General features: G+C 47.0%; 2 protein-coding genes across 6 annotated transcripts in view; both read left to right on the top strand.

Annotated features, from left to right (window-relative positions):
* Positions 1-2,494, top strand: part of dgkb (diacylglycerol kinase, beta) — a 50,452-nt gene extending 47,958 nt beyond the window's left edge. For both annotated transcript variants that reach the window (XM_076150594.1, XM_076150593.1), the window contains one exon: positions 1,073-2,494. In XM_076150594.1, the coding sequence (XP_076006709.1) occupies positions 1,073-1,180 (108 nt within the window). In that variant the 3' untranslated portion in view covers positions 1,181-2,494. The remainder of the gene's footprint in view (positions 1-1,072) is intronic.
* Positions 2,495-4,627: 2,133 nt separating this feature from the next.
* On the top strand, positions 4,628-22,044 carry etv1 (ETS variant transcription factor 1). 4 transcript variants are annotated; one of them, XM_076150485.1, is made up of 12 exons: positions 4,628-4,701; positions 5,086-5,179; positions 5,621-5,668; positions 10,096-10,149; positions 15,602-15,728; positions 16,856-17,044; positions 17,739-17,986; positions 19,571-19,642; positions 19,749-19,817; positions 20,116-20,285; positions 21,268-21,369; positions 21,823-22,044. In XM_076150485.1, exons 1-12 carry the CDS (start codon positions 4,657-4,659, stop codon positions 22,042-22,044), a joined length of 1,440 nt encoding a protein of 479 aa, XP_076006600.1. In that variant the 5' UTR covers positions 4,628-4,656. The 4 variants fall into 4 exon arrangements, with proteins under 4 accessions (XP_076006600.1, XP_076006601.1, XP_076006602.1 ...); XM_076150486.1 differs by lacking the exons at positions 4,628-4,701; positions 5,086-5,179; positions 5,621-5,668 and adding an exon at positions 6,550-6,610; XM_076150487.1 differs by lacking the exons at positions 4,628-4,701; positions 5,086-5,179; positions 5,621-5,668; positions 10,096-10,149 and adding an exon at positions 6,550-6,610.
* Positions 22,045-24,737: the final 2,693 nt, after the last annotated feature.

Genomic DNA, 24,737 nt, shown 5'->3' with positions numbered 1-24,737 from the left:
ACATAATATGAGGAGATTTGTTTGCAGAATCAGTTTTTCCAGATTAAAAATCATAAGAAAGCAAAGACCAGTAAGAGCCCAGGAAGAGGTGTGTGTGTCTGTGTGTGTGCACGCCTGTGTGTGTGTGTGTGTGTTTGTCAGATCGTTCATATTTGTGTCCAAGTGAAGGTGAGAACTTTCAATCGGCAATTAAAGAGCCTAATTATAGTTTCTGTAGCGAGCAGCGTCATCCACGACCTTTTCTGTCTATACCAAGTGAAGGCTTCAGCGTGTGACCCTAATAAGGGCGCAAAATATGTACTGTAGAGTTTGTCTTGTGAGTTGCATCAGGCTAAAGGTGGTGAGGTCATTAAAACTGAAAGGGTTTGTTCTGGTGACAGCATGAATCTGCTCAGTACATTTCATGGCGATCTGTCCTCATTTTCCACAAGTGTGTGTGTGTGTGTGTGTGTGTGTGTGGATCAGCCACGCAAAGGAAGCAAATGAGCCGCATCAATGTGAAATGTTCAAATTGATCATGATTGATTATTTTTAGCGTCCCTTTAGTCACGTTGTTTCACTATGTTAGAGAGTACGACTAACATGTGGAGCTTGACACTGGTCTGAATTAGTTCATGCACGATCACACAGTGTGGCAAATATTCTGCCATCTGCTTTGAGCTACTGTATATGTTTACTTTGACATTGCGATACAACTTTTTAATGTTCTTTGTATCCACTAATGGTGTTTAATTAAGTTCCCACAGTCTAATTTGGAAATTCAATGAAAAAAAATCTGAATTTATCGAATCAAATCGTCGTGGCAATTCAAGAATTTGGATGCATTTATTCATCCCTAAAGTTAACGTAGTCGTAAAGACTCACCTCCCCAAAGTAAACATAATTGTAAAGACTCACCTCTGACTGAGCCAAAGATCTCAGAGAAGACAAAGGAAAATCTCCTGAAAACATTGTGCATAAGAAAAAACAACCAAGGAAGACCCCGCGAGATAGGCAAGGCAAATGTGGCGAGAAAGACAAAAAGCTTCATCTGTGCACCAACTAACTCTCTGTGCTTCTCTCCCAACACCAGATCGAAATCGTCCACAAGAACCAGGCGCCCATGCTGATGGGGACGCCGCAGTGCAGGAGCTTCTTCTCCTCCGTCATCCGGCGAACGCGCAGCGAGAGCAAAGACTGACGGGTCGGCGGTACCGGGAACGCACGAAACCCTCGCGAGCGTCTGCGGGAACATTGACCAGAGGTTGAACATCGCTTGGCCCGTTTGTGAAGAAGGGTCGATGCTGGCAGTAAGATCGTCCAGCCAAACTGTATGTGCGGTTAATGTGGGAATGTCAGAGGTCTTTTAGACCAGAATGAGGTACGAGTCGGTCTGAAGCCTCCAGGATGTCGTGTGGTTTAGCTGCACTGACAACAAAACGTTTTCTTTTAAAATGAGAGATTTTCTATAAGTATGTTATTGTTTTTTTGCTGTTGTGATCTGTGCAATGTGGAACACATCCACAAATGAATGTTTTGTGATAAGATATTTATTTATTTATTCATATTTTGCTGCTATTCGTGTTTAGTAGCCCCAGTGCATGACAGACAGTGAAAGACGCGATGACGTTACGTTTATTTACTTTGCTTTTTCTCGGTGCGTCACCGATTAAATGAATCGTTCATTTTGTTCTTTTAACGGATATTGCAAACGGTTCCTGTCATGTTTTGTTCCCCCATCGGTGGATTTGGAATGATTATTAACTGTCCATAAAACCTGCATGACTTTCTTTGTTCGACGTCGCACGAGAGATTCTAGACCTGCTTTGCCAGTCGTGTGCACTCTTTCTGTCACATGGATGAGCAAGATCTGTTTTGACACTTGTGATATTGATCATTTAGAAGGTTTCTGATTGGAACACATGGACGGCGCCGCTTTAATCTGAGGCTTTGATCACATCACACTTTTGTCCGGGAGACGTATCTGTCATGGATTCTGTGTTTTTCTCAACTCAGGCTCGAGCACCAGAAAAGAGCAAGCGACTTATTTCACAGTGTACCTTTTTGAGAACTTTATATGCATTTAAAACGACTTTCCGGTCCAAGTACCACACGCTGACATTTGAATATCCTGGATGGCGATGAGTTCCCGTCATTATTTCACCTCTGAAGTGCATCTCTGCGAGTCACAGCAGATTTGTGATTTTGTTGAAGTCTTGTCAGCGTGACACCACAACACACAACTGCACACATATCAGACAAATGCGTTGCTTTGGACAAAACGTGTCCCATGCATGTTTTCTGAGGCTAATTTGCGGACAGTTTGGGTCGTTTAAAGGTGCCATAACCTGCCTGTGGAGGTCCGTCTGGTCTCCGTATCTTTGCGTTTGTAAGTGCAGCATTTGTACAGTGAGGTTGTATTTTTGTACACAGTATTATTTTTTTTGCTTAATGCTTCACTACTACGATCGTGTACGTGTTGTTCTGCCTCTTAAAAAAAAACAAAAAAAACACAAGCCTGCTACAATTGAAAAAAGTGAAACAATAAAATAAAAGCTTTTGTTGTTTGTCACAGATTGTTTGGTGTGTTGTGTGTTGACCCTTAACCCCTCCTGCTTACAAGCAGCGGGTCGGTGCTGGGATATGACGGCGAAGGAAAAAAGCTGCTGGATACTTGAAGCTCAATGTTTTTGTAAGAATACACGTGGACCAAGTATTGATTTGACCGTATGAACCTAGAGCTACAGGTAAAGTATGAACTCTACCTCATCACTGTGGTGGTGGAGGGTCAGATGGAGGCACTTGACCTGCATTTCTTCATCCTCTGGGAGCTTCAGCAGGATGCTTCACTTCACATCCACTTCACGCTCCTGGTAATGGAAACCTGCCCGCAACCAAGACGACACCAGGGTGACCACTGACTACTGATACGGTGCGTCCATTCTTCAATCAAGGAAGGAGCACAGGAGTGGACGAGACGGGAGAAAGGCTAAAGTTACATATGCAGGAGATGCAGAGCAACATGAGCACCCCAAGGATTCATGTTTCTGGCTGCTTGATGAAGATGAGTCCAACATTCTGTCTCGAGTCTTGCTTACATTTTCAGATAGAAGCAGGTTTTCCCTGGATATGTAGTCTGCGTAAGATCAGAGTTCCAAGATCTGATCCTAGTGCAGGAGTTCAGATAAAGTCTGATTACTGAAGTTGTGTTTTGATGCTAGGGATCAGTTTTCACACGTTTACCAGTTGTGGGTTGTTCTCACCCCACATTAAGTCAGAGTTGATTCACATCATCAGGTTAAGTTTTTTGATTTATCTAAATATAAAGAAGAAACAAACGAAGGCAAAGAACGCCTACATTTTTGTGGCGAAATAGGCATCAAGTTATGATTCAGACGTGTTAAGTTTCAGTTTTAGCTAAATTGGAACCTTCTGAACATTCTTCTGGACGGTGTAAACGTCGTGTTTATCCTTCTTTGGTTCACTCGTCCATTCGTTCACGGCAAGAGTGTGTGATCGGGGTCATAGAGCAGTAAAGCAGCAGCTAGGGGTTTGCCTTTCCTCTCTAGCGCGTTGAGATAACGGCCGCTCTGTGCCCGAAGCTGTCCTCGGTTCGCCCGGTGACCTGCGCTTTACTTCCAGGTCAGCGCCTCCTGTAGCCCTCACTGTGTCCTCTCCTCTCCTCTGCAGCGGGGAGAGAGAGGAGCAAAGTCCCGCTGGAGGCTCCGCTAAACACCGTTACCATGGCCACTAACTGGACCGGGGAGAGCCGCTCCTCGGCCGGGTGTTTGTGTACACACACGGCGGGCGAGAGAGGGAGCGAGAGGGGTGGGGGGGGGGGGAGAGAGGAGAGGGCTCGCGTGTGTGTGTGACTGAGAGCAGTGCAGGTGCAGCGTGCGTGTATATGTGTGAGTGTTTGTGTGTTCGGTTTGCGTGTAAATTCGGGGTAAATTCTGCTGAGTCTCGCGGCTCTTCTCTTAACTATCAAACGCGTCTGAAAGTGGCGCGCGGCGCTTCCACGTCGCCATTGATTTCCTCGCGCGCTCGCCGCTCGCGCCCCATGCGTGAGTGACTGGCAGCAATCTGATCTGATCCGGCGCGAGGCAGCCGGCGACCAATCGGGAGCGGAGCGCGCGGTGCGTTTCCACGGGACGGGAGGCCCTGCGAGGCGAAGCTCGAGCCGCCACAGACACACACACACAGCAGCGAGGGAGAGAGCGAGAGAGCGAGCAGGGCGAGAGCGCAGGAAGCAGCCGGGACCGTGGAGACCAAGCGGCCGCTCCGTGACTCACCGCAGCGCCCACAGGCAGCAGCCGGCCGCGGGCTCAGACTCAGGCTCAGATTCAGACTCACACTCGCTCGGTAGGTGCGTGTTCACTTTCATACTTGTCGCGTTTGGTTCCTTTGCATTTTGAGCCGTTTTCGCTCGTTGACGCACGAAAATTCTGCAAAGTTTCGAGCAGCTTCCACCGCTGATAAAGCGCGTCTTCCGGGTTGTTCCTGTTATGAATTAAATGTTAATGTAAACTCCGGCCCACATGAGAGCCCGTCACTCCTGAGCTACACACACACACACACACACACACACACACACACACACACACGACTCACTTCTGTCTCTCTTTTTTAAAGGAACCAGACAGAGACTCGACACTTGAAGCTACAGAAGCTGAAAGGATGGATGAATTTCATGACCAACAAGTGCCTTACTGTCATTCTAAAGTGAGTCATTCTGTGTCTAAAAGAGTTTAAACTCAATCAGAAGACACACACTCTCACACACACCTCCATTTCCACCCTGTATATGTTTGTGTCCTTGTTTTTCCATCTGTCCTCCTCTTATCGTCTTCATTTGTTATTATTATCTTCTCATCTTCTCTCTTTGCTGCTGTCTTATTTCCTATTTATTTCCTATTTAACCCTCATCTCACCCTCACACACAAACAGCATGACAGGAGTCCACCCTGTGTGTTTTGTGGTATATCAGTTAATTCTGATGTCCAGTCATGGCCGCAGCCAATAAACACCATCACGGCTCCACGGAGACAGAAAAACAATTGATTTGTGTCTTATTATTCCCTGTCTTTCTTTTTTTTTCTTTTGCAGAAGCGGCAAGAAAAGGCAACGAGCGGCGCGAGGAGGCCGACGAACAACAGAAAGAGAAAATTCATTAAGTCCGACCTGGCGTTGGACACTGAAGGTAGGCGGAGGGCAGGAGGAAAGCTAATTTCACGGCTCCTAAACATTTAGCAAAATTCAATTGGTTTGCGGCCACCTGCACGCCGAAGTACAGAGTCTCAATTACAGCACAGCGGCCTGTGAAGACGCTCGCACGGCTCTGTCAGCGGCCAGAGCCTCAGATTGACTCCTTATTAGCTGCACACGGGCCCACATGTGCTCCAATGCTGAAGAACAACAATGAAGCCAGTTGTTTGTAAATGCTCCTCCCGGGCTTTGACTCTCTGTGTGTGTGTGTGTGTGTGTGTGTGTGTGTGTGTGTGTGTGTGTGTGTGTGTGTGTGTGTGTGTGTGTGTGTGTGTGTGTGTGTGTGTGTGTGTGTGTGTGTGTGTGTGTGTGTGTGTGTGTGTGTGTGTGTGTGTGTGTTTTAACGCTCTTCTTCTGCTTCTCTCGTCCGGTTCAGAGCTCTTCCAGGACCTCAGTCAGCTGCAGGAGACTTGGTTGGCAGAAGGTGAGTGTCTCTCTCTCTCTGTGTGTGTGTGTGTGTGTGTGTGTGTGTGTGTGTGTGTGTGTGTGTGTGTGTGTGTGTGTGTGTGTGTGTGGAGCTCGACACTTGAGGAGTAAAAAAGGAGGAGAGACGGATTAAAAAAAGGAAGAAAAAACCAAAAAGGCGGTTGGTTTGTGTGTGTGTGTGTGTGTGTGTGGCGGGGGGGGGGGGGCAGCCTGGAGTTGCATGATCTGGCGTCGCAGTCCAATTAAAAGCCTGTGTGGAAGAGGCACCTTGTGTGTCATGCATACATTAGAGGCAGCGAGCGAGGGGTCTTGAGGGAGACCGAGGAGGCTCTACCCAGAGTGTCATCACAAATTACCAGGAGAAGCTCTCCGACGCTCACTGTCTCTCCCGCTTTTGGCAAGAGCCAACGCAGCGCACGCCAGCCGCCGCCGCCACCAGAGCTCCAGCCTACCAGCACTCTCTCTCTCTCTCTCTACCTCTACCTCTACCTCTCTCTCTCTCTCTCACACTCACTCACTCACTCATCCCCCCTCTCTCTCTCACCTGCTCTCTCTCCCTCTGTCTCTCTGCTTCCTCTCAGCACACCTCTCTCTCTCTCTCTCTCTCTCTCTCTCTCTCTCTCTCTCTATCTTCTGCAGCTGTACCATCACCTTGTCTTCTTCAATTTCATTTCTTCTTGCGAGGAAAAGAAAAGAATGGATCTATAATTTTTTTTACCCTTTTAAAAAAACTAAAAAAGAAATCGCAGACTTCGCCCTCCCTCCCAAAAAAATTCGAATTTTTTTTAATTTCATTTTTTATATTTAGTTTGCTTTTTTAAAATCCTCTTCCCCTCCTCTGATGGAAAGAGGTGTTGGTTGTGGCGTAACCGAGACGTGATGCTTCAGGATTTAAGCGCCGGTGTTCTCTTCCCTCCGTGTCTGCAACACCGAACTTTTGGTCAGTGCTCATTCCCATCATTCTACTGCCTTTACTGTGTTTACAAATGTGTGTGTGTGTGTGTGTGAGTGGCGTGTGTGAGAGTTTTGTCATTCCTGTCTGGCTAATGTTTGAATTTTGCTAAATTTCTGAAAGTTTGGGGTTTTTTCCTCTGCATTTCAAAGTGATGAAGAGCGAGTTGTGTGTCTTCAGATCGGCTTTGTTAGTTTGGAAATTCTAATCCAGGCTCTGATCGTTTCTACGTGTTAAAAAGCTAAAACCAGACGCTTCTATTTCCTCTGCTAATATTCAACAACACGCATCTAAAAATACCTTTGTAAAAGATTGTTTGAAGGTTTTCCCCTCTTTTTGTTGCTTTTACTTAATTTACAAATTCAGATAATGTTACCAGAAAATTAAGCCTTTGTTTTTGATTAAAGTATTTTGTGTTAATTTAGTAAAGAAAAATCTTAAAATCTTCATTCTAAGTTGAGGCACTTCTGTTCTGTTTGACTCGAAATATAAACACACAACTGACTGAGCTGTAAATGCACAATTGAACCTTTTAAATTTGTGTCAAACCTTTAAATCACAACGTGTTGCTTTTGAAAATTACAATTTTTACAATTATAATTTTCCCAGTCTTCATGCTTGTGTGTTAAATTACATATTTTGCACAGTAGAATTAAAGCATTAACACTAAAATGTCTCCTCTAAAACCCATTTATTGACCCGATCACTCAGATTTCCGAGCCGTAATTAAAGACACAAACTCATCGCTTGTGCCTGAATTAGGACGGAATAGTAAAAAATCAAGCGAAACCTATTTTTGTCAGGATGTGATTTGTCCTCCGCAGAGACGAGGAGGACAAATATCAGCTGACACAGGCGACGCTCCATCATCCAGAGCAGCCGGTTACTCTTTAACGCCTTTTAAAGAGTCATAAAGGGGGAAGTGAGCTCAGGAGCAGAGATCAGACTGTGGACTCAAGAGGCGGCACGGCTCACACACACACTCACACACACACACACACACACACACTCGGCAGGACGTGTGAAAAAAAAAGAAAAGGATAAGACAGGATTTTAATATTTCAGCATATGAGGGAGAGAGAGAGAGAGAGAGAGGGGGCGAGAGAGAGGGAGGACGGGCGCTGATAAGAGGGATCGGCGTTAAAGATTACAGTTCTGCCTGTCGTGGATCAATGTGATGATGAACGCGATGGAGCTTGTAGATGTAATGGACGACTTCCTGTCCATTAAGATGAACAGGAATCCCGTCCCATCTCTGAGATTTACGAGCTCAGGTAATTGGAACGAGAGCAGGAATTATGAGAGACAGACTGAATTTCCGACACGGACTCACTTCCAGCCGGAGCGCTGAAGGAGTCGTCACCTGATGGACATATGTTCAACCCCCCCCCCCCCCCCCCCACACACACACACACACACAGCTCCATCACATCCACACCAGCCAGTTCACTTTAGAAAAACACTCAAATTATTTTCTCGCTCTTCATCTTTTTTTGTCTCTTCTCTTTTCCTCGTTGATGGTCTGAACTCCACTCTTCTTCTCTGAATCCTCGGGTAAATCAGGGCGAGCAGGCGTGTGTGTATGTGTGTGTGTGTGTGTGTGTGTGTGTGTGTGTGTGTGTGTGTGTGTGGGCGTAAAGCCTTTGGCGAGCTCGTCCCAGGCCTGTGTTAGCTCCTTTCCTGTCGTCACCGTCCCCTCCTGTCCCTCTACTCCTCCTCCTCCTCCTCCTCCTCCTTTGTGAATGGCGGCAGACTTCCAGCTCGGCCGGTCTCCCTCCGAGTTTGTTGCGGGGATCAGCTGGCCGGTTCGCAGGAAGAGGCCGGTGACTCATCTGTCCTGCACTTCCTCTCTGTGCCTTCTACCTTTTTTTTTGTGTTTGTTTTGTTTATTTCTGGCGGTTTTCTTCTCGCTGAGGTCACCTGAACTTTCCGTGAGGTGTTTTTCCGTTCCGTGATAGTGAGACCAGTTGAACACTTAGGAGTGTTTGGGTCGTAAACACACGGTTGATTTGATTTTATGGAGAACTAAAAAGAAAACGTCTCTTTAGCAGGAGCTTCCTTTGACTTCCTGCTCCTGACAACCAGTGGAACCAGTGCACACGACGGCACGGCAGTGATGTGAAAAGACTCAAATCCATCACATCTCCGTCTCCGTCTCCGTCGCTCTCCTCTCCCAGCCCGCGCGCTCTGTTATGATTATTTACTCTCATCAATTCGCACCTCTGCTGAGAAAAAACATCAAGATCACATCCAAGAGCGTCAAAGCAAACGGGTGATTTATTTCTTTCTTTAGATATCAGGACCTATAGACATGTTGAGACGTGTTCCTGACTCCGTGATAATGAGGATCCACCCCATTGTGTGTATAAATAGACGTGCTAATGACACATTTAAAGCCCCTTTTGCCTTTCGCCAGAGTCGAACTTCAGGGACGTGAAAAACTGTCACCGAGTGTAAATATGTGCGATATAAATACGCACCACGCCTAATTGGACCCGGAGCGGACGAGGCTTCATTATTTGAGCATTATCGGGAGCGCAGGGGCGTCGGAGGGGTTTTTGGAAGCACAGACATCGCTCGGCAGGTACAGGTGCGTTCAGCGGCGGGGAGGAAGCCAATTAGAAGGCCGGTAACAATGTGTGTTTGGCTGCTGGCAGGCGCTGGCGAGGGTCGAGGCCGCCGTCGCTGGAGCCGGCGACCTCAGGAAGTGGAATTAGGCGGCGGACGGTCACCCAAAAGCAAAACACCAGCGCCCACACAGGCTGGCACTCGGGCCGGAACACGAGCGGATGTCAGTGCTGTGACTCGAGTCACAACAGGTCCAGTCTGAGGGTTTAGAGACTTTATAGATATTTTGTGGGGTTTTCTAGTTTGTTATCCGTCCTAACAGACATTTCTGACTCAATCTGTCACTACACAAGTCCTGTCTGTTTTAGGTCTTAATCTCTTTCCCAACATGTCGGTTCTGTGATTTTTTTGTGTTTTGTCTCGACCTCTGTGGACATTTTTCTGACATTTCCACTGTTTTTGTAAATTCTGTGATTATTTTTTTTTTTTTTTTTTGTGAATTCATAGCTCGTTAGCTTTCTAGTAATTTTTTGAGTATTTTCCAAAGCAGGCAAAAAAGGAAAAAAATGCATTTTAGTCTCATGATTGGGTTCTGAGAGGTTGAGCTTCAAAGTTCAAACCTGCCAGAGCAACCAAAGTTATAATTTAGAACGATGAACTCTGAACAAGTCGTGAAAATTTTTTGATTTGTGTAAAGTGACAATGTGGAGGTTAAAGCAGGGCGTTGAGTCGTTTGCCCCTAAACAAGTCGCTCTCTCTCTCTCTGTGTGTTGGGTGGGCAGGCGTGGTCTCCCAGCAGACGCTCTGCCAGAGGACGTGTTGGACTGTGGACGCTCCGCAATCGTCCGTCAACATCACAAACAATAACCCCCCTTTTTTTCTTCTTCTTCTGTTTGTATCTTTAGCTCAAGTTCCCGACAATGACGAGCAGTTTGTCCCCGACTTCCAGACCGAAAACTGTGAGTAAGAGAACCGCCGCTACGCTTTATGTGTTTAACTGTGTGTGTGTGTGTGTGTGACAGCTGTGGTGAGTTTGTGCTCGGTGAGAGTGCACATGGTGGAGTGTGTGTGTGTGTGTGTTTTTCTTGTATCTCTACTCTCACCTTTGCTCGCTCAAGTGCTCTCTTGAGAGACGCAGCAGTCTAGCGGGTAGAAGACAGGTGCACAAGTCTCTCTCTCCCTCTCTCGCCCGCCCTCACCCTCTCTCTTTCTCTCTCTCACCCCTCTCCCTCTCTCTCTCACCCCCTCTCTCACCCCCCCTCTCTCTCTCCCCGCTGACACATTATTATTACACTGTGATTTATTTGCATAAGGAAAAATCAAAATATTGTGGCTGATCTTGGTTGAGTTGCAGTGATATTTTTAACACCTCGGCGCCCAAACCGGCATCAACTGACGGCTGCTTTGTACTTTTTTTGGTATTTTACATCATTTACCAAATGCTTTTTTTTTCTTCTCCTAAAACTGCTTTTATAAACAAACACTCTGCTGTGGTTCTCTGTTCTAAATCAGGCGATGAAGGAGGTTCTGTTTTCATCCCGAGGGCTCAGGTGGGAGGGCGAAGGGGACCTGAGATGTTTGACCAGAACTTGTAAGGCTTGGTGGAGTTATGGGCTTTAGTGAGCGCCCGTCTTTCCATACCTTCCTCCTTTATTGGCTTCATGTTTCGCTCTACAACGCTTAAATCGTTGTCGTTGTCGTTAGCTCACGTTGTTTTAGGAGATATTCCTCCTACACTGGCCCGTGTTTAGGACGCGACGGTTAGCCACAGTTCACCTGGTCACGCGCCGATCGCATGCAAGCCTGGCGATTTGGCAACGCGGGCTCCAGGAGTAAGCGGTGCCAAGGTGGGGGGACAGAAATGGAGCGAGTGGAGCTCAGTGGGCGAGCGAGCGAGCACATGTCTTTGAGAGGAGCCAAAAGACCCGAACGACTGTGAGAAAGACACAAATCTGCGTGTCCACAACCTGCGTCTTCACCGTCTCCTCCCTGGCCTCTAACCCGTCCAACAATCTCAAGTGAGATGGACGAGCGCGGCTCCTCGAGAGCGAGGCTGCGTTTGATTTCCTCGGTTTGAGAGCTGCTGCTGAAACGTGCCAGTCAGAGAGGAAAGTGGCTTCACGTAATTTGGCATCCAGGTATATCACAGACCTTTTAACCCCATGTGAGCCGGATCACAGCCTGAGATCTTTGCTTGGATTCCTGTCGGCTGTCTAGATTAAAAACCAGCGGGGGGGTGGGGGTCCTGTTTTTATGCCACTGAGGCTCAGAACTACAAACCTGAGGAGCTCAGACTGTCTTTTTATTTCACCCATACACATTTCAGTTTTTTCTTTTCCTAAAAATTCTTTTCTCAATGTTTGAATATTAATAAATATCAGGAATGCATTTATTTATTTGCTTGAAGCCAACTTCTTGTTCAACCTCCTGCCTGAGTGCTCCTGACTCACAGACCAGAGTAGCAGGGGTGTGAAATCATCTCGGCGGCGTCCGCTCTCCTTTCCTTCAGACCTTCTCCTCCTCTGGTGTCCGCTCACCGGAGCTGTGACCTTCCTGTGTCATTAACTGACCCTAAAACCTGAGATGTTAGCAGTAGTGCAGTGCGGCAGAGAACCAGAGGTCACAGAGACTGTCCTGTTGTCCTTCAGAAGCAGCCAGGCCGGGTGGCCACTGTGGCAGGAGACTGCTGACCATCTGAGTTGTCCTGTTGGCAAACCTGCAGCAGACTGGAGAGGCACTGACAGATGGCGGGAGGGTGAGGGCACCGTGGTTGGGCGCTCGAGCAGGCGTCCCAGCCGGCAGCTCTCCCATATGGGTTTCACCGAACCGAGAGGTGGAGAGGGAGAGAGAGGGAGAGGGAGAGGAGGACATAAAGAGGGAGACAAACCTTCATGGATGTGTGTGAAGAGTAGAGAGGCACAACTGCTCCAGAAAATCACATTGGGCTCCGTAGAATTTGTTGTTTATTGAACAAGAAATTCTTATAATTCTAAAATTAATAAATAGTATAATGATAATAAGAAATGAAAAAGTAATAAAACATAAACGGAAAAACATTTAAAGTAAAATAGTAGTAAATTCTAGAAAATATAATTATTTTTATTATATCTCTAGAAAATAACACATAAATAAAATAATGTTTTTTTTAGAATAAAACTAAGAAAACAAGGTTGATACATTTAGGGGAATATTTCAACACCACTGTGAGAAAAGTAAGAAAGAAAAATAAATGATTCTAGAACACACACACACACATCTGTAAATGACAAATAAGCCTTTATGAACATTTGTTTCTTAGTTGTAAAGATTCTCACTCAGTTGAATTTGTAGTGTTGTCTTTTTAACAGAGCAGCTTGAAAGATGGAAAATAAAAAACAAAAGTCCACCTACAGATTTCTAACATGTGGATTAAATGTAAAGTTCCTAAATCTAACATTTGTTAGCCTGGTTAGCATTCTCCAAACTATCTGTCTGAACACAGCATTGTTAGCACCTGTTTGTATTTTAGCTAGCAAATACGCAAACATTTTAAGCTAGTTGTTGATAAAGAAAAACACTTATAGACCGAAGAGAACTTTGAATTAATTCTACAGTATTTTTAGGAAGCAGAATTTATTAAAATGTGCAAATCCTCATTTTGAATCAGCATTCAGATTCATATGAAACGCTAACTGTGTTTTTAGCTAAATATCTATAATGCATTTTGGATTTCCTTTTGTTCTTTCACTCTGATCGTTTTTACTCATACTTTTACCTCCGACCCTTTAATAATAACAACAAATTCAAAGTATCATCATTTATACTTTAGTGTGTTGTATTTTGTAACATATTAAGTCGTATTTAGAGAAGAAAAAGATGTAGAAATATCGTATGACAGAAATATTATAACTCAAAAAAAGGACAAACGTCAATGTTGTAAATCAAAACTGTAAGATAAGTCGATACAAACAAGAATAAATGCATTAAAGTAGTTAAGTACGTCAGTATTTTTTTTCCTTCTAAAACCCTTAAATGCCGCCCGTCTTGTAGCAAACGGCGGCGTCCCTCCATAAGCGAGCGTCCTCAGGCAGGAGGAGGATTTTTCTTTGTCTCAAACTCCAACACAGATGCCTACCATTAGCATAACTTAGCGGGGAACGAAGGAGTAGCAGAGGTGTAAAATGAGGCCACGTGTAAGCAGCAGATCAGAGCCTCTGACATTTAACAGCGGAGTCGAGCACCTACAGTAGGTGAAAATGGAATGGGAGCTTTTTCGCTGTTGCCAAAAGACCTGAATTTTTTTTATGAATGGACCAGAGAATGAACTGCCAAACGAAGGCTTCACTTCTGCCAAAACACACAATTTGTACTCGAGGAAAACACGAGGGTTTGCGGCCCGGAGGCCTCGTGAAAGCAAATCCAGATCACAGCGTAGCAATGTTTTACCAATATGTATCCACTTTGTACACCAAAGAACGCTGAACATGACATCAAATTTGAGTTAATGGGGCAGAAAAAAGCATCTGCATTGAAAATAGAGCCGGTGATTGTTTGTGACTGCTGCTTCTTTTAAACACCCTGCCATCTCGCTCAATCAATATGTAGATAATGAGAGCAATCAAGCAGTGATAGGCATGACATTCTGGACTAAAAAGGAAGTCTCTGTTTTAGTCAGAGGCAATGCCCTCGCTATCGATTTGTGTACCTTGGCTCCCCGTCGACCAAATCTATTGTGACATTTCCATTTCTAATTTAAGGCCCGGCGCCTCAGCCCACGTGAAGCCGCCCGTTAATATTGCATCTGACGCGGCGCTCAGAGTGGAAGGCGGGACTTTTCATACGCTCGTGTTACTAAATGAGTTTAATTGCCTGCAGACTGGCATTGATTCAGCGTAACGTGGAGGAAAGGACACACACACACACACACACACACACAAACCAGCAAATCAGCAAAACAAATTCATGTAAGTTTATTGTTCTTTGCGGTTTAAAGTGACAGCGGTTGTGATGTTAACAGGCGAAGCTAACACAGTGTTTAGACTTCATAAAGCCTTAACGAAGCCCTCCCATGCCCGCGCCGTCAAAGGTCTCCCCTCAGGAAGTGTCTTTTTGACCTCCAATCGATGACCCGGAAAGGTCAGGCCCCCAGCGAGGGCTGCGAACAACCCCTGAGCTTTGTCATGCCGTGTCCGTGTGGCCCGTCCCCCAGGGGCCCGGCTGGATGTCAGACGGGGTGTTGGCAGATAGACTCCTGCTCATAAGGCAGCTGTCAGTCAGGGCCTGAGAAAAATCCCCCAAACACCCTTCGTCCCTCCTCACAGGGCCCCGCACAGGCCTCTGTTCAGAGTTCCCATCGGCAAACGGAAACCGCAGGATTGATTCATTTGTCCGTCATCAAGCGTTTAAATGTTTGGACTTTGTTTTCACGAGGAGTTGATGGATTTACATCCTCCGCTCATCGCTTCTGGTCGATTTGTTTTTTAGCTCTCAGTCGGTTTGAGACATCCGTCAGCAACCAGGACCGGCTCGTCTGAGAGGTTTGACGGAGCGCTGTGGCATCGCCTCACCGCCCTGCACGTCTTTGTGTGCCGGTCGCGGTGAGACGGAGACGGGGCGGCCTCGCAAATCCGAGCCCCGACTTCATTCTGGCTGACTGGGTTTCCGTCAGTAGCGCAGCCAATTGGATTAGCGTTGATCATGACTCAAGATGATGGGATGTTAATCAGGACTGATCAGCCACTTAGCAGCCTCTCAGATGCACCGGGCTCACCGTGGGGCCATAGGTAGAGAGCGAGCGGGGGCCCCCTTCAGATCAATGAGCCTCGCTGTTGTCGTCTGGGAACGTATTGACAGGCGGCTGAAAGCAGATAAAGCGTCCCCAGTCGCATGATTGTCGCGTTTCACCGAGAGAGAGCGCCGTCAGGAAGAGGCCATACAAATGAGATTTAAAGTGAGTCGTCTTGCGTAAGTGACGACCCGAGATCCTTTGGTAAACATTTGGTTAGACAAGCGAGCGTGTGTTTTAACCTTCACGCGCTGATTCACATTCACACAGGCACAAACACTTTCCAGATTAGTGAAAGTGACTGCATCATGCACGGAACAAAGGTTAGACATCAGTCTGTCAATATTGCCCTTTAAATATCAATATCACACACGTCAGCCACAACAAATACAAAGAAACGCCGCGCTACAATCTGATGTTCTTAGCCGGAATGATTCATTTAATTGTATATTTATGAGTTCTTAGGCGCTGAGGTTTGTTGTTCTGTGACGTTCAGGTGTCGGTAAAGTCAATCTATTTATGTAATGCTGTGACTGTCTGGTGGTTTCGGTGTGTTTGAGGTGTGGTTGTGTTCTTCTAAGTCATTTCTGCTGTTTTGGTCGTCAGATGTCTGAACGCCTTTTTCCTCTCCGTCTCTCCCGTCACAGTGGCTTTCCACGGACTGCAGCTGAAGATCAAGCGGGAGCTGCACAGCCCGTGTTCAGAGCTGAGCTCCACCTGCAGCCAGGAGCGGCCCTTCAAGCTCCAGTATGGAGAGAAGTGCCCGTATGTCAGGTGGGCCACACAAACCACCACACACAACTTTACTGTATCAAGGAGAAATCTGCTCATTTTGTTCCAAACACAAACTAAATAAAACAATGTTTCACTATTTAGCTCTTTTTAATTTAAACCATTTTTTAAGTCACATTTTCCTTTTAATTATTATTTTTTTTTTATCTTAATTTAAAGTTAGTCCGAAAATTTGTAAAACGGTAAATAAATAAAAATGCACTTTGACAGATTCTCCTCTGGTGGATGTGAGGGGTCGTTGCTTAGTTACACTGGGGTCCTGAATTGATTTGATTTGTTACACGTACACATTCATTCTCCTGCTCGCACGCTGGCGTAATGACCTTGTGCGCACAGAGCCATCTTGAATCTGTCTTTCATAAGTGGTGAATCATGTGTGTGATTCATGCGCTCACCTGGTGACATCTGCTCCGATCCCGGGGAAAAGAGACAAATCCAACATTTGGCAGGCTGTGCTTTACATCAAACCTCCAGCGTGTGTGCGCCAAGAGGCGGTGTCACGTTCCATAATACGGCCACTGAAACAAGCCAGCACGCGTCCGGGCTCCCATTTGATTAAAAATAAATATATAAATATGTCATGTGTGCAAGGAAACAAAACAGCTTTATAATAATAAGAAGCAGAATATGAGACGGAGAATATCAGAGAATATAAAGGCAAACACACACACACACACACAGTGCTGGGATTCATCATCTATACAAGAAATACTGCGAATTAGTCTTAAATTTAAAAAGTAAACACTTTAAATAATAATATCAAGAAGGAGTTTTCTTCTTTATTCAATTTCTTGAATGTCTTTGTTCCTCTTTGTCTTCAAAAATCAACCATCAATTGTTTCTCTTCACTACTTGTTGGACCAATCTGCTTTTATTTACACATAACACACAACAGATCAACCATAGTATCCATCATAACGTCACAGGAAGGGAAAGAGCTTCAACATGCTTCTATCTTTAATTTATCTGTTACTCATCGATTTAAACCTAAACTTTGGAACTCAGGCTCCAGTGACATGTCCAGAGCTTCAGTGGGAATCAAACTTGCAACCCTGGCAGTGATAGGAAGCATCTCATCTTCTCCTCTGGTGTGTGTCTTTGTGTCACAGTGCCTATGAGCAGAAGCAACACACAGGAATGAAGCCCTCCAGCCCAGTGACGCCCCCCTGCAGCACCCCGGTGTCCCCGCTCCATCATGCCTCCCCCACCGCCGCACCCACGCCCAAACCCGACCGGACCTACACACACATCCAGCCGTCCCAGCCCCTCCCTGACGGCGCCTACGCCATGGACCACAGGTGCTCGCCACATTTACATCACATTTACATCCGGCTCAGGGAGCTGCCGATCGGGTTACACAGAGGTCAGCACGACCTTCACTCTGACCCCGGGAAGGTGTCAGGGCCCGGCTGAAGCTTTCACTCAGCTGACTGATCTCCTTTCTGTGGGTGGAGACAGAAAATACTGCTTTATATATTTTTTAAATATACAAAAGTTCATTTGCAAAATCAGATAAACCTGTTTGGATTTATTTAAAATATGACATAAATGTTTAAATTGTGCTTTCCTGGGTATAGAAATCAAATTTGCATTTAAATAACAAAATTCTAAATAAATCAACAAAAACAAGAACAGTTTGCTTTTTATTGATTTTACCTCTAATTCACAATCAATAAATCTAATCATTAAAAATATATAACAAATCTAAAGAACTCTTCATATGAAAAAATCCCATGTTTATCCACAACACGATGATGAAGCATCAGGAGGAAGATGATTCTCCTCCATATGCAGAATAATAAACAAACCTAAAGATGGGAAATGAAAGTTTAAGCTAAATGTCCTCAGGTTATTAAACTAAGTGTAACTCAGTTTGGTCTCAGCCTCTGTGCTCGTCCTCTCAGGACTAATTGAATTCTCGATCTCTCTGTCTGATGATGATGATGATGATGATGGCGGCGTCTAATCCGGCGTTTCCTTGCGCTGCTGTAGATTTCGCCGTCAGCTCTCGGAGCCGTGCCACTCCTTCCCCTCCCCGCCCTCCATGGCGCGGGACGGCCGGCCCCTCTACCACAGACAGCTGTCCGAGCCCAACATCCCCTTCCCCCCTCAGGGCTTCAAGCAGGAGTACCCCGACCCCCTGTTTGAGCACCCGGCCATGATGGGGGCCCCGCTGCCCCACGCCTACCCCGCCTCCATGATGATCAAGCAGGAGCCGCGGGACTACACCTACGACTCAGGTGAGAAGGTGTAAAAGTGTGTGTGTGTGTGTGTGTGTGTGTGTGTGTGAGACCGAATCAGCCAAAAAGTGGTGTTATCAGTGAAACGCCCTTCAAAGCCGCAGCAGCAGCCGTGCGTCTCTGCTGCCAGAGCGTCATCGTGTCAGGAGTGGGAGAAGACAGAGGAGGGGGGGGGGGGGGGGGCACGTTTATTGAGTTTGCCCATTATTAGGGCAGGGGATCTGGTTTGGGCCGGGTGTCTGCGCCGGTCATTTCCTGTGGAGCTCTAATAGAGAATGAAGGGGGCGGGTGGGGGGCAGGGGGGGGGCTACGCCTGGTCACCATCCAAAACCTGCCCTCCCACGCTTGTCCGCTCCTGTTAGCGAGCGAGTGAAGGGACCCAATCACCGGCTCGTGGCCTCTGCAGAGCCCCCGGGGCTGCAGCAGGACATGAATGAACACACGCCGGCCGGGCCGCTTGGCTCCATTCACAAGGCGCCGCCGGAGGACCCGGGAGAGGCCGGGCTGGAAGAGGATCTGAGCGAGAGGAGCAGCGTCTCTCCACACTGAGGGGCCTCTTCCTCTCTTCCTCTCTGGCTCTGCCGCTCGCTCGCTCGCTCGCTCGCCCGCTCACCGGCCTGCCTTTGTTTCCCTCACAGCAGCTCGGTGGTTTTCTCTCTCTTGTTGCTGTCAAAGCGACGGAGCTGCTGTGTTGCTGTTTCTCACGCTTTCCACCGGCAGGCTCACTCTGCCTCTTCTGCGCTGACGGCGTTTGTGATGTTCTTGGCTCCTGTTGGAACATTCAGAATGCCTCCTCTTACACCCTGACCCTCAGACCCTAAAGGTCACAGCCTGAATACAGCTGCAGAGTAAATACAAATAAAGACAGAAGAAGCTCTTTCTCCTGCGTGTTGGTCTGAGTTTACGGCCGCTCCGTGTGTGTGTGTGTGTGTGTGTGTGTGTGTGTGTGTGTGTGTGTGTGTGCGTGTGTGTGTGTGTGTGGGGCTGGTTGACGGGCTCGGGCCTGTAGCAGAGGATGGGAGGGCAGCTGGTAATTTCATTAGCAGTAATTTCCTCTACAAGCCCATTACTTTGATGAAGTTCAGAGAAATGTTTATGGGCCCGAATGAAGGAGTCTGTTTATCGAGCGCTCAGTCTGTACGCCGCTCGGACGTTTTGATCAGGAGCGGCAGAGGGGGGGGGGTCCCACACCGGAGGGTCGGTGCTGTCTTCCTCTTTCTTTATGGGCTCTGATCTCTTTCTGTCTTCTCTCCACAGTGACATCATACAGATTTGATCAGAAACTATAAACTCCATTCAATCCTTCCACACATGAAGGCCTGAGTGTGTAAACCTGTGTGTGTACTTGTTCCATGCTTCACTCCCTCACGTTAGCCGTGTGATTTAGCGAAAGCCGGCCCGTGGCTGGGCGCCATGGCGATGCCGACGCTGCAGGGCGTATTCTTTAATCAGAGCCAGTGGTGCATTGAGCCAACAGGCTGTGACTGCTCTCAGATCACTGGATGGTGTTCCTCACGCTGCCCTCGGGCCTCTAACACACACACACACACTCACTCACTCTCTCTCTCTCTCTCTCCCTTACAGCTGAAGTGCCGAGCTGCCATTCTGTCTACTTACGGCAAGACGGCTATCTGGCTCACGCTAACCGGACCGAAGGTACGGACCAGGACACGTGTCAGTGTTGTGCTCCGTGAAGAGTGTGTACGGTTAAATGTCATACTAATGTGTGTGTGTGTGTGTGTGTGTGTGTGTTTGTCAGCAGGTTGTATGTTTGACAAAGTGGCGAGACATTTCTACGATGACACCTGTGTGGTCCCTGAGAAGATGGAGGGTGAGTCCAGGCTTCACTGTGATGGGGTTACATGGTTGATGCTTCAATCAGGTCATCGATCAATCAAAACAGGAGATAGGAGTTTATTCCATCCTTATTAAGTTCAGTCAGTGGATTCTGTGTGTGATGGTTTCATTCTTCTTCTAGTTCTTAAACCATCTAAGTTGTCTGAAGCGTCTTCATCTTCATCACATCAAAGTTCTACTAAACTGAAGTTGCTCCCAAAGTCAATCTCTAAACTGTTCTTGTTTCTGTCCGTAAACATCGTGCGGTAAAGTTTCCGTGGTTCGTCCTGCAGGCGACATCAAGCAGGAGTCGGGTCTGTACCGCGAGGGTCCGTCCTACCAGCGCCGAGGCTCGCTGCAGCTCTGGCAGTTCCTGGTGGCGCTGCTGGACGACCCGTCCAACTCGCACTTCATCGCCTGGACGGGACGCGGAATGGAGTTCAAACTCATCGAGCCCGAGGAGGTGAGAGGAGGGGAGCGGGGAGTGTGAGGAGCTTCAGGTTTCACACGCAGAAACATTCAGGCCAAATCAATCAACTCAGCAGAATAAGTCCAGATCTACACACACACACATGTACACACACACACACACACACAGACACACATGTACACACACACATGTACTTTGTGACCCGGATCCCTCTGACGGCTCACACACACACACATGTACACACACACACACACACACACACAGACACACATGTACACACACACACATGTACTTTGTGACCCGGATCCCTCTGACGGCTCACACACACACACACGTGTTTGCGTGACCATATTCCCCAAAATAAGCCCCATGTTGACGGTTGGTCCCTTTTGAAATGGAAACAGAGGCCGAGTGTGTGTGAGCCTCCAAGTGTGTGTGAGCCGCCACATCACACACACAGGAGCTGCTCAGTCACTCGCACACACACTGTGGGAGGAGGCGAGGCGGCTGGCAGCGTTCCACGCAGCCCGACGGCTCCAGACAAACACGGCGGCTCATTCAGGAGACGGAGGGCGAAGCCGGAAGCCGTTAGGACGAGAGAAAGGCGGACGAGCGTTCAGGGAGCGTCGGATAAACGAGAGGAGACGGAGGAGAGGAAAGGAAAGAGGGATGAGGGCGAGGGGAAGCTGCAGAGAGAGAGAGAGAGAGAGAGAGAGAGAGGGGCTGTGGGTGTGAGGCCGGGTGGGTGGTGGGTGGTCTGGTCGACAGGTGCTGTAACATCTGCTGCCTCCTCCGCCGTGTGTGTGTGTGTGTGTGTGTGTGACAAGCTCCTAATGAACACATCCCCCCGATCAGGTCTGTCCAGGCTGGACCAGAGGTTCATTAACGCGACAACGCCGGTTTAAAAAGCTCGTTTAACGTTTCAGCTGCCACCAGATTGTGCTGCACATATTTACTGACCGTTACTCTGTGTGTGTGTGTGTGTGTGTGTGTGTGTGTGTGTGTGTGTCCAAAGGTGGCACGCCGATGGGGAATACAGAAGAATCGACCGGCGATGAACTACGACAAGCTCAGCCGGTCGTTGCGCTACTACTACGAGAAGGGAATCATGCAAAAGGTAAAGAAAGAAGAGAAGAAGAAACCAGCAGATTGGCTTCAGAGGCTGAGAGGATTTCATTGGTTGAGTTAAACCTCAGTGGGCGGAGCTAGAAAGGCCTTTTAATAAGTACAAATCCAACAATTTAAAGTCTTAAACGTCCAGATTAACCTGTGTTTCTCATCACACACACACACACAGTGTTCCAGGTTCATGTGAGAGGAAACAGGGCCTCTGCTTCATTTGTATACCTAAGAGTTTAAGGCTTAAGTAAGTCTGAGGCTGGACACCTTCTGTGACCGCTAAGACAAATCTTCCGTGTTCCACTTGAGAACTAAAGCAAAGACGAGGAAGCTCCGGGGTTCCTTCACTTCCTTTGCTTCCTTTACTTCCTTTACTTCCTTTCTGTCCCTCTTAAGAAGATTATAAAAGTTTTGGACGTGAAAGTCAAATGTCGTCCTCGTCCCTCTGCAGGTGGCGGGGGAGAGATACGTCTACAAGTTTGTGTGCGACCCCGAGGCCTTGTTCTCCATGGCGTTCCCCGACAACCAGCGGCCGGTGCTGAAGACGGACATGGAGCGGCAGATCAACGAGGAGGACACGGTGCCGCTGTCGCACTTTGACGAGAACATGGCCTACGTCCAGGAGGGCCCCTACTGCCAGCCGCACCCCTACAGCGAGGGCTACGTTTATTAACGGCAGGCCCCCCCACCCCCCCCTGTCACACACACACACACACACACACACACGTAAACACACACTGATCCTCTAATTCACAGAACGGTAACAGACTCAGTATACACACGAGCTGCCCTCTCTCTCTCTCCCTCACACACACACACACACACACACACAGCCCAGTTTTTGCTCTTGTCTTCTGGCGTCCCGGCCGTACAGCAGGATGGACAGTGCACTTTATGGACAGGAAGCTCCTCCCCCCCGCCCCCCTTGTTTATGTTTGTAGGTTAACGTGGGATTCATTTTGTTTTTGTTCTTTGGGCATGTGACCCCCCCCCTGACCCCGACCCCCCCCCGCCCTCGCAGTGAGACAGGACTCGGTCCCAAGGACAGAAACTCACAAACCCCTCTGAGGTTTGAGACGAGACCCTGCCGATCCCCGGTGTGCGAGCGTCCTTTGCTTCTCCTTCGTCGTCTACGTTCATGCTCCTTTACGTGAAAACTGCGACGTACTGTAACGATACTTTAAACGGTGAAGCGGCGCTAGACTTGAGAGGCGCCGTGGCGGTAAAGAGACGTTAAGCTGAAGGCTCTGTGCGGTGAGAGAGCAGCCTCGCTTGGACGACCCGGAACTTGAAGGAGGCGGGATGAGACTTTGGCACACATGGACGCACTTCACACTCCACACTGTATTTCCCTGAAGGACTCCATGGACGAACCAACTTCAGCCTGAACCAACGCAGGTGCAGGCCACTGTAATATAATACCTTCACTGAATTTACTGTACACAGCAGTTTCCTTTGTATTTTGAAATACACGTACATGCGAGCAGCCGCCGTCTGTCCCTCAGATGTTGAGTTTGTCCGTTGATTACAGGTGAGACGTGTTTGTGTAGGTGAACCACCACCGGATGCAACAGTCGGTCTGCAGAGGACGCGTTCACGCCGCAGGTCGGACTCCCATTTTGTCTTTTGTCTTGTCGCAATGTCTTTTTTTTCAAGTGGCACATATCCGATACCTTTGCTCAGAGACGAGACGTGGGACACACTTGGTCCTGCTCCCCTCATGGGAGAAGGACAGAGCCTGAGGTCTTTAAACGTCCTTACCAACTTAACGGCTCAGACGTGTGCGGCTAAGATCGCTGCTACGTCGTTTACATGAGTTGGGAAGGAGTATACGATGTAGAGAGTCTGTTTGTTCTTCCATGTTGGCTCGTATCTGACACGTGCTACTTTGGAATCAAAGAAATGCAGATGGGGTCACTTGTTTGGTGTGAACGTTGCCTCGGTAACCATATTGTTTGTGTTCCTAAATAAAATAAATAGATACAAGAGATTTCATACAAGGAAAAACAAAAAACTTAACATGAAATGGAGTCATTTTCCCAGATTTTGAGGTTTTTGAGTTTTGTCACAGGTGAGCAGGATGTATATTTATGCATTGCCTTTGATAGGGTTGCTTTTGGTAAAAGGTATAAAATATTTAGAGTTTTATAATGTGATGGAGAAAAAAAAGTCATGTTATAATAAAAGATCGTGTTCCATTGTATAATCAGGTAAAGACATTTTGTTGCTGCTTGGACTTGTTAAGTGTATTTTCTAGTCTCAAAAAAGTTTGGCAGCTTCGGCCTGCGACTTTCTCCTTTTTTTATTTTATCTTATTTTGTTTTGTTGGACTTGAGCATTAAAGAAATCTGGTCTGTCTGAATTCTGTTCTTGAGATATTGGTCCGTACGTTGATGTCTGGGATGGGATTGGCAAAAGCATAAACTCTGTAATAAAATAGTTCTGAAAAACAACTTTAGCAGCAATGTTCCAATGATTTAACACCGAAACATCTTCCACCAACGCCACACCATCAACACGGCTCCACGCTGTTTGACCTGAAAGCTCTGACCCACACAAGAGACTAACTCACCTGAACAATGGGCTCTGTGTGGTTCTGTAGATACTTTAGATGTTTGATACAAAGCAAGAACCACAAGTACACAACAACAAAACAATATTCTTAATGAAAGGAAAATTAATTCAGTAATTAATCAGTTTTAGAAATATTCCAAACTCCAGATTTTAGTTTTTTTCTACACTGCTTGGTGAAAAACCTTGTGGCTCCAATTTGGGAGATTTTTCAAATCTAGGCATTCAAATGTAGAACATATCAAAGGTCTATCTTGGTCCAGTTTCTGAATGAAATATAGTTTCAATACAAAATGTCAGTATTTCATTTCAAACTCCAGGTGAAATACAAATTGGTTACAAACCCTAATAGCTAATTTCCATTGATCTGCAAAAAAAATGGACATCTGGAGTCCCACAGAGCACAGTTTGAGAACCACTGTTTTAAGCAATACCACTAGAAGAAAGTGTTTTGTTGGCAACATTTAATAGAAAATGTTGTGCTCCACTTTACTTCCTCTCTTTGGTCACAGATTTACATACTTTGTGTTCTGTGTGTGTGTGTGTGTGTGTGTGTGTGTGTTCTGAGGACTAATAAATTACAGACTCCTGTCAGTTTCCAGGTTGGAGAGAATCCTCCCAACCACAAAGCATTTAGCCAAAGTGACACCTGAGGAAAAATCAATGACTAATTTAATTCAGCATTTTTCCTCTTCATGTAGGTGAATTGTTTCTGTGCTTTATTCTCGCGCAGGAGTGGCAGTAATGAAAAAGGTACAGCGCTACCTTCAAGTTATTATTTCCTTCTGCAAAGTG

This window comes from Genypterus blacodes, unplaced genomic scaffold, assembly GCF_046128005.1.
Source record: "Genypterus blacodes isolate CSIRO-AG114 ecotype Tasmania unplaced genomic scaffold, CSIRO-AGI_Gbla_v1 ptg000052l_1, whole genome shotgun sequence".
NCBI lineage: Eukaryota > Metazoa > Chordata > Actinopteri > Ophidiiformes > Ophidiidae > Genypterus > Genypterus blacodes.
This window is presented reverse-complemented; position numbering and strand designations above follow the sequence as displayed.

Coding starts and splice junctions, on each gene's coding strand:
- etv1 (XM_076150485.1), top strand. CDS start 4,657: ATGGATGAATTTCATGACCAACAAGTGCCTTACTGTCATTCTAAA. Junction 5,669..10,095: donor GGAGACTTGGTTGGCAGAAG/GTGAGTGTCTCT, acceptor TTGTATCTTTAG/CTCAAGTTCCCGACAATGAC. Junction 19,818..20,115: donor GGTCCCTGAGAAGATGGAGG/GTGAGTCCAGGC, acceptor TTCGTCCTGCAG/GCGACATCAAGCAGGAGTCG.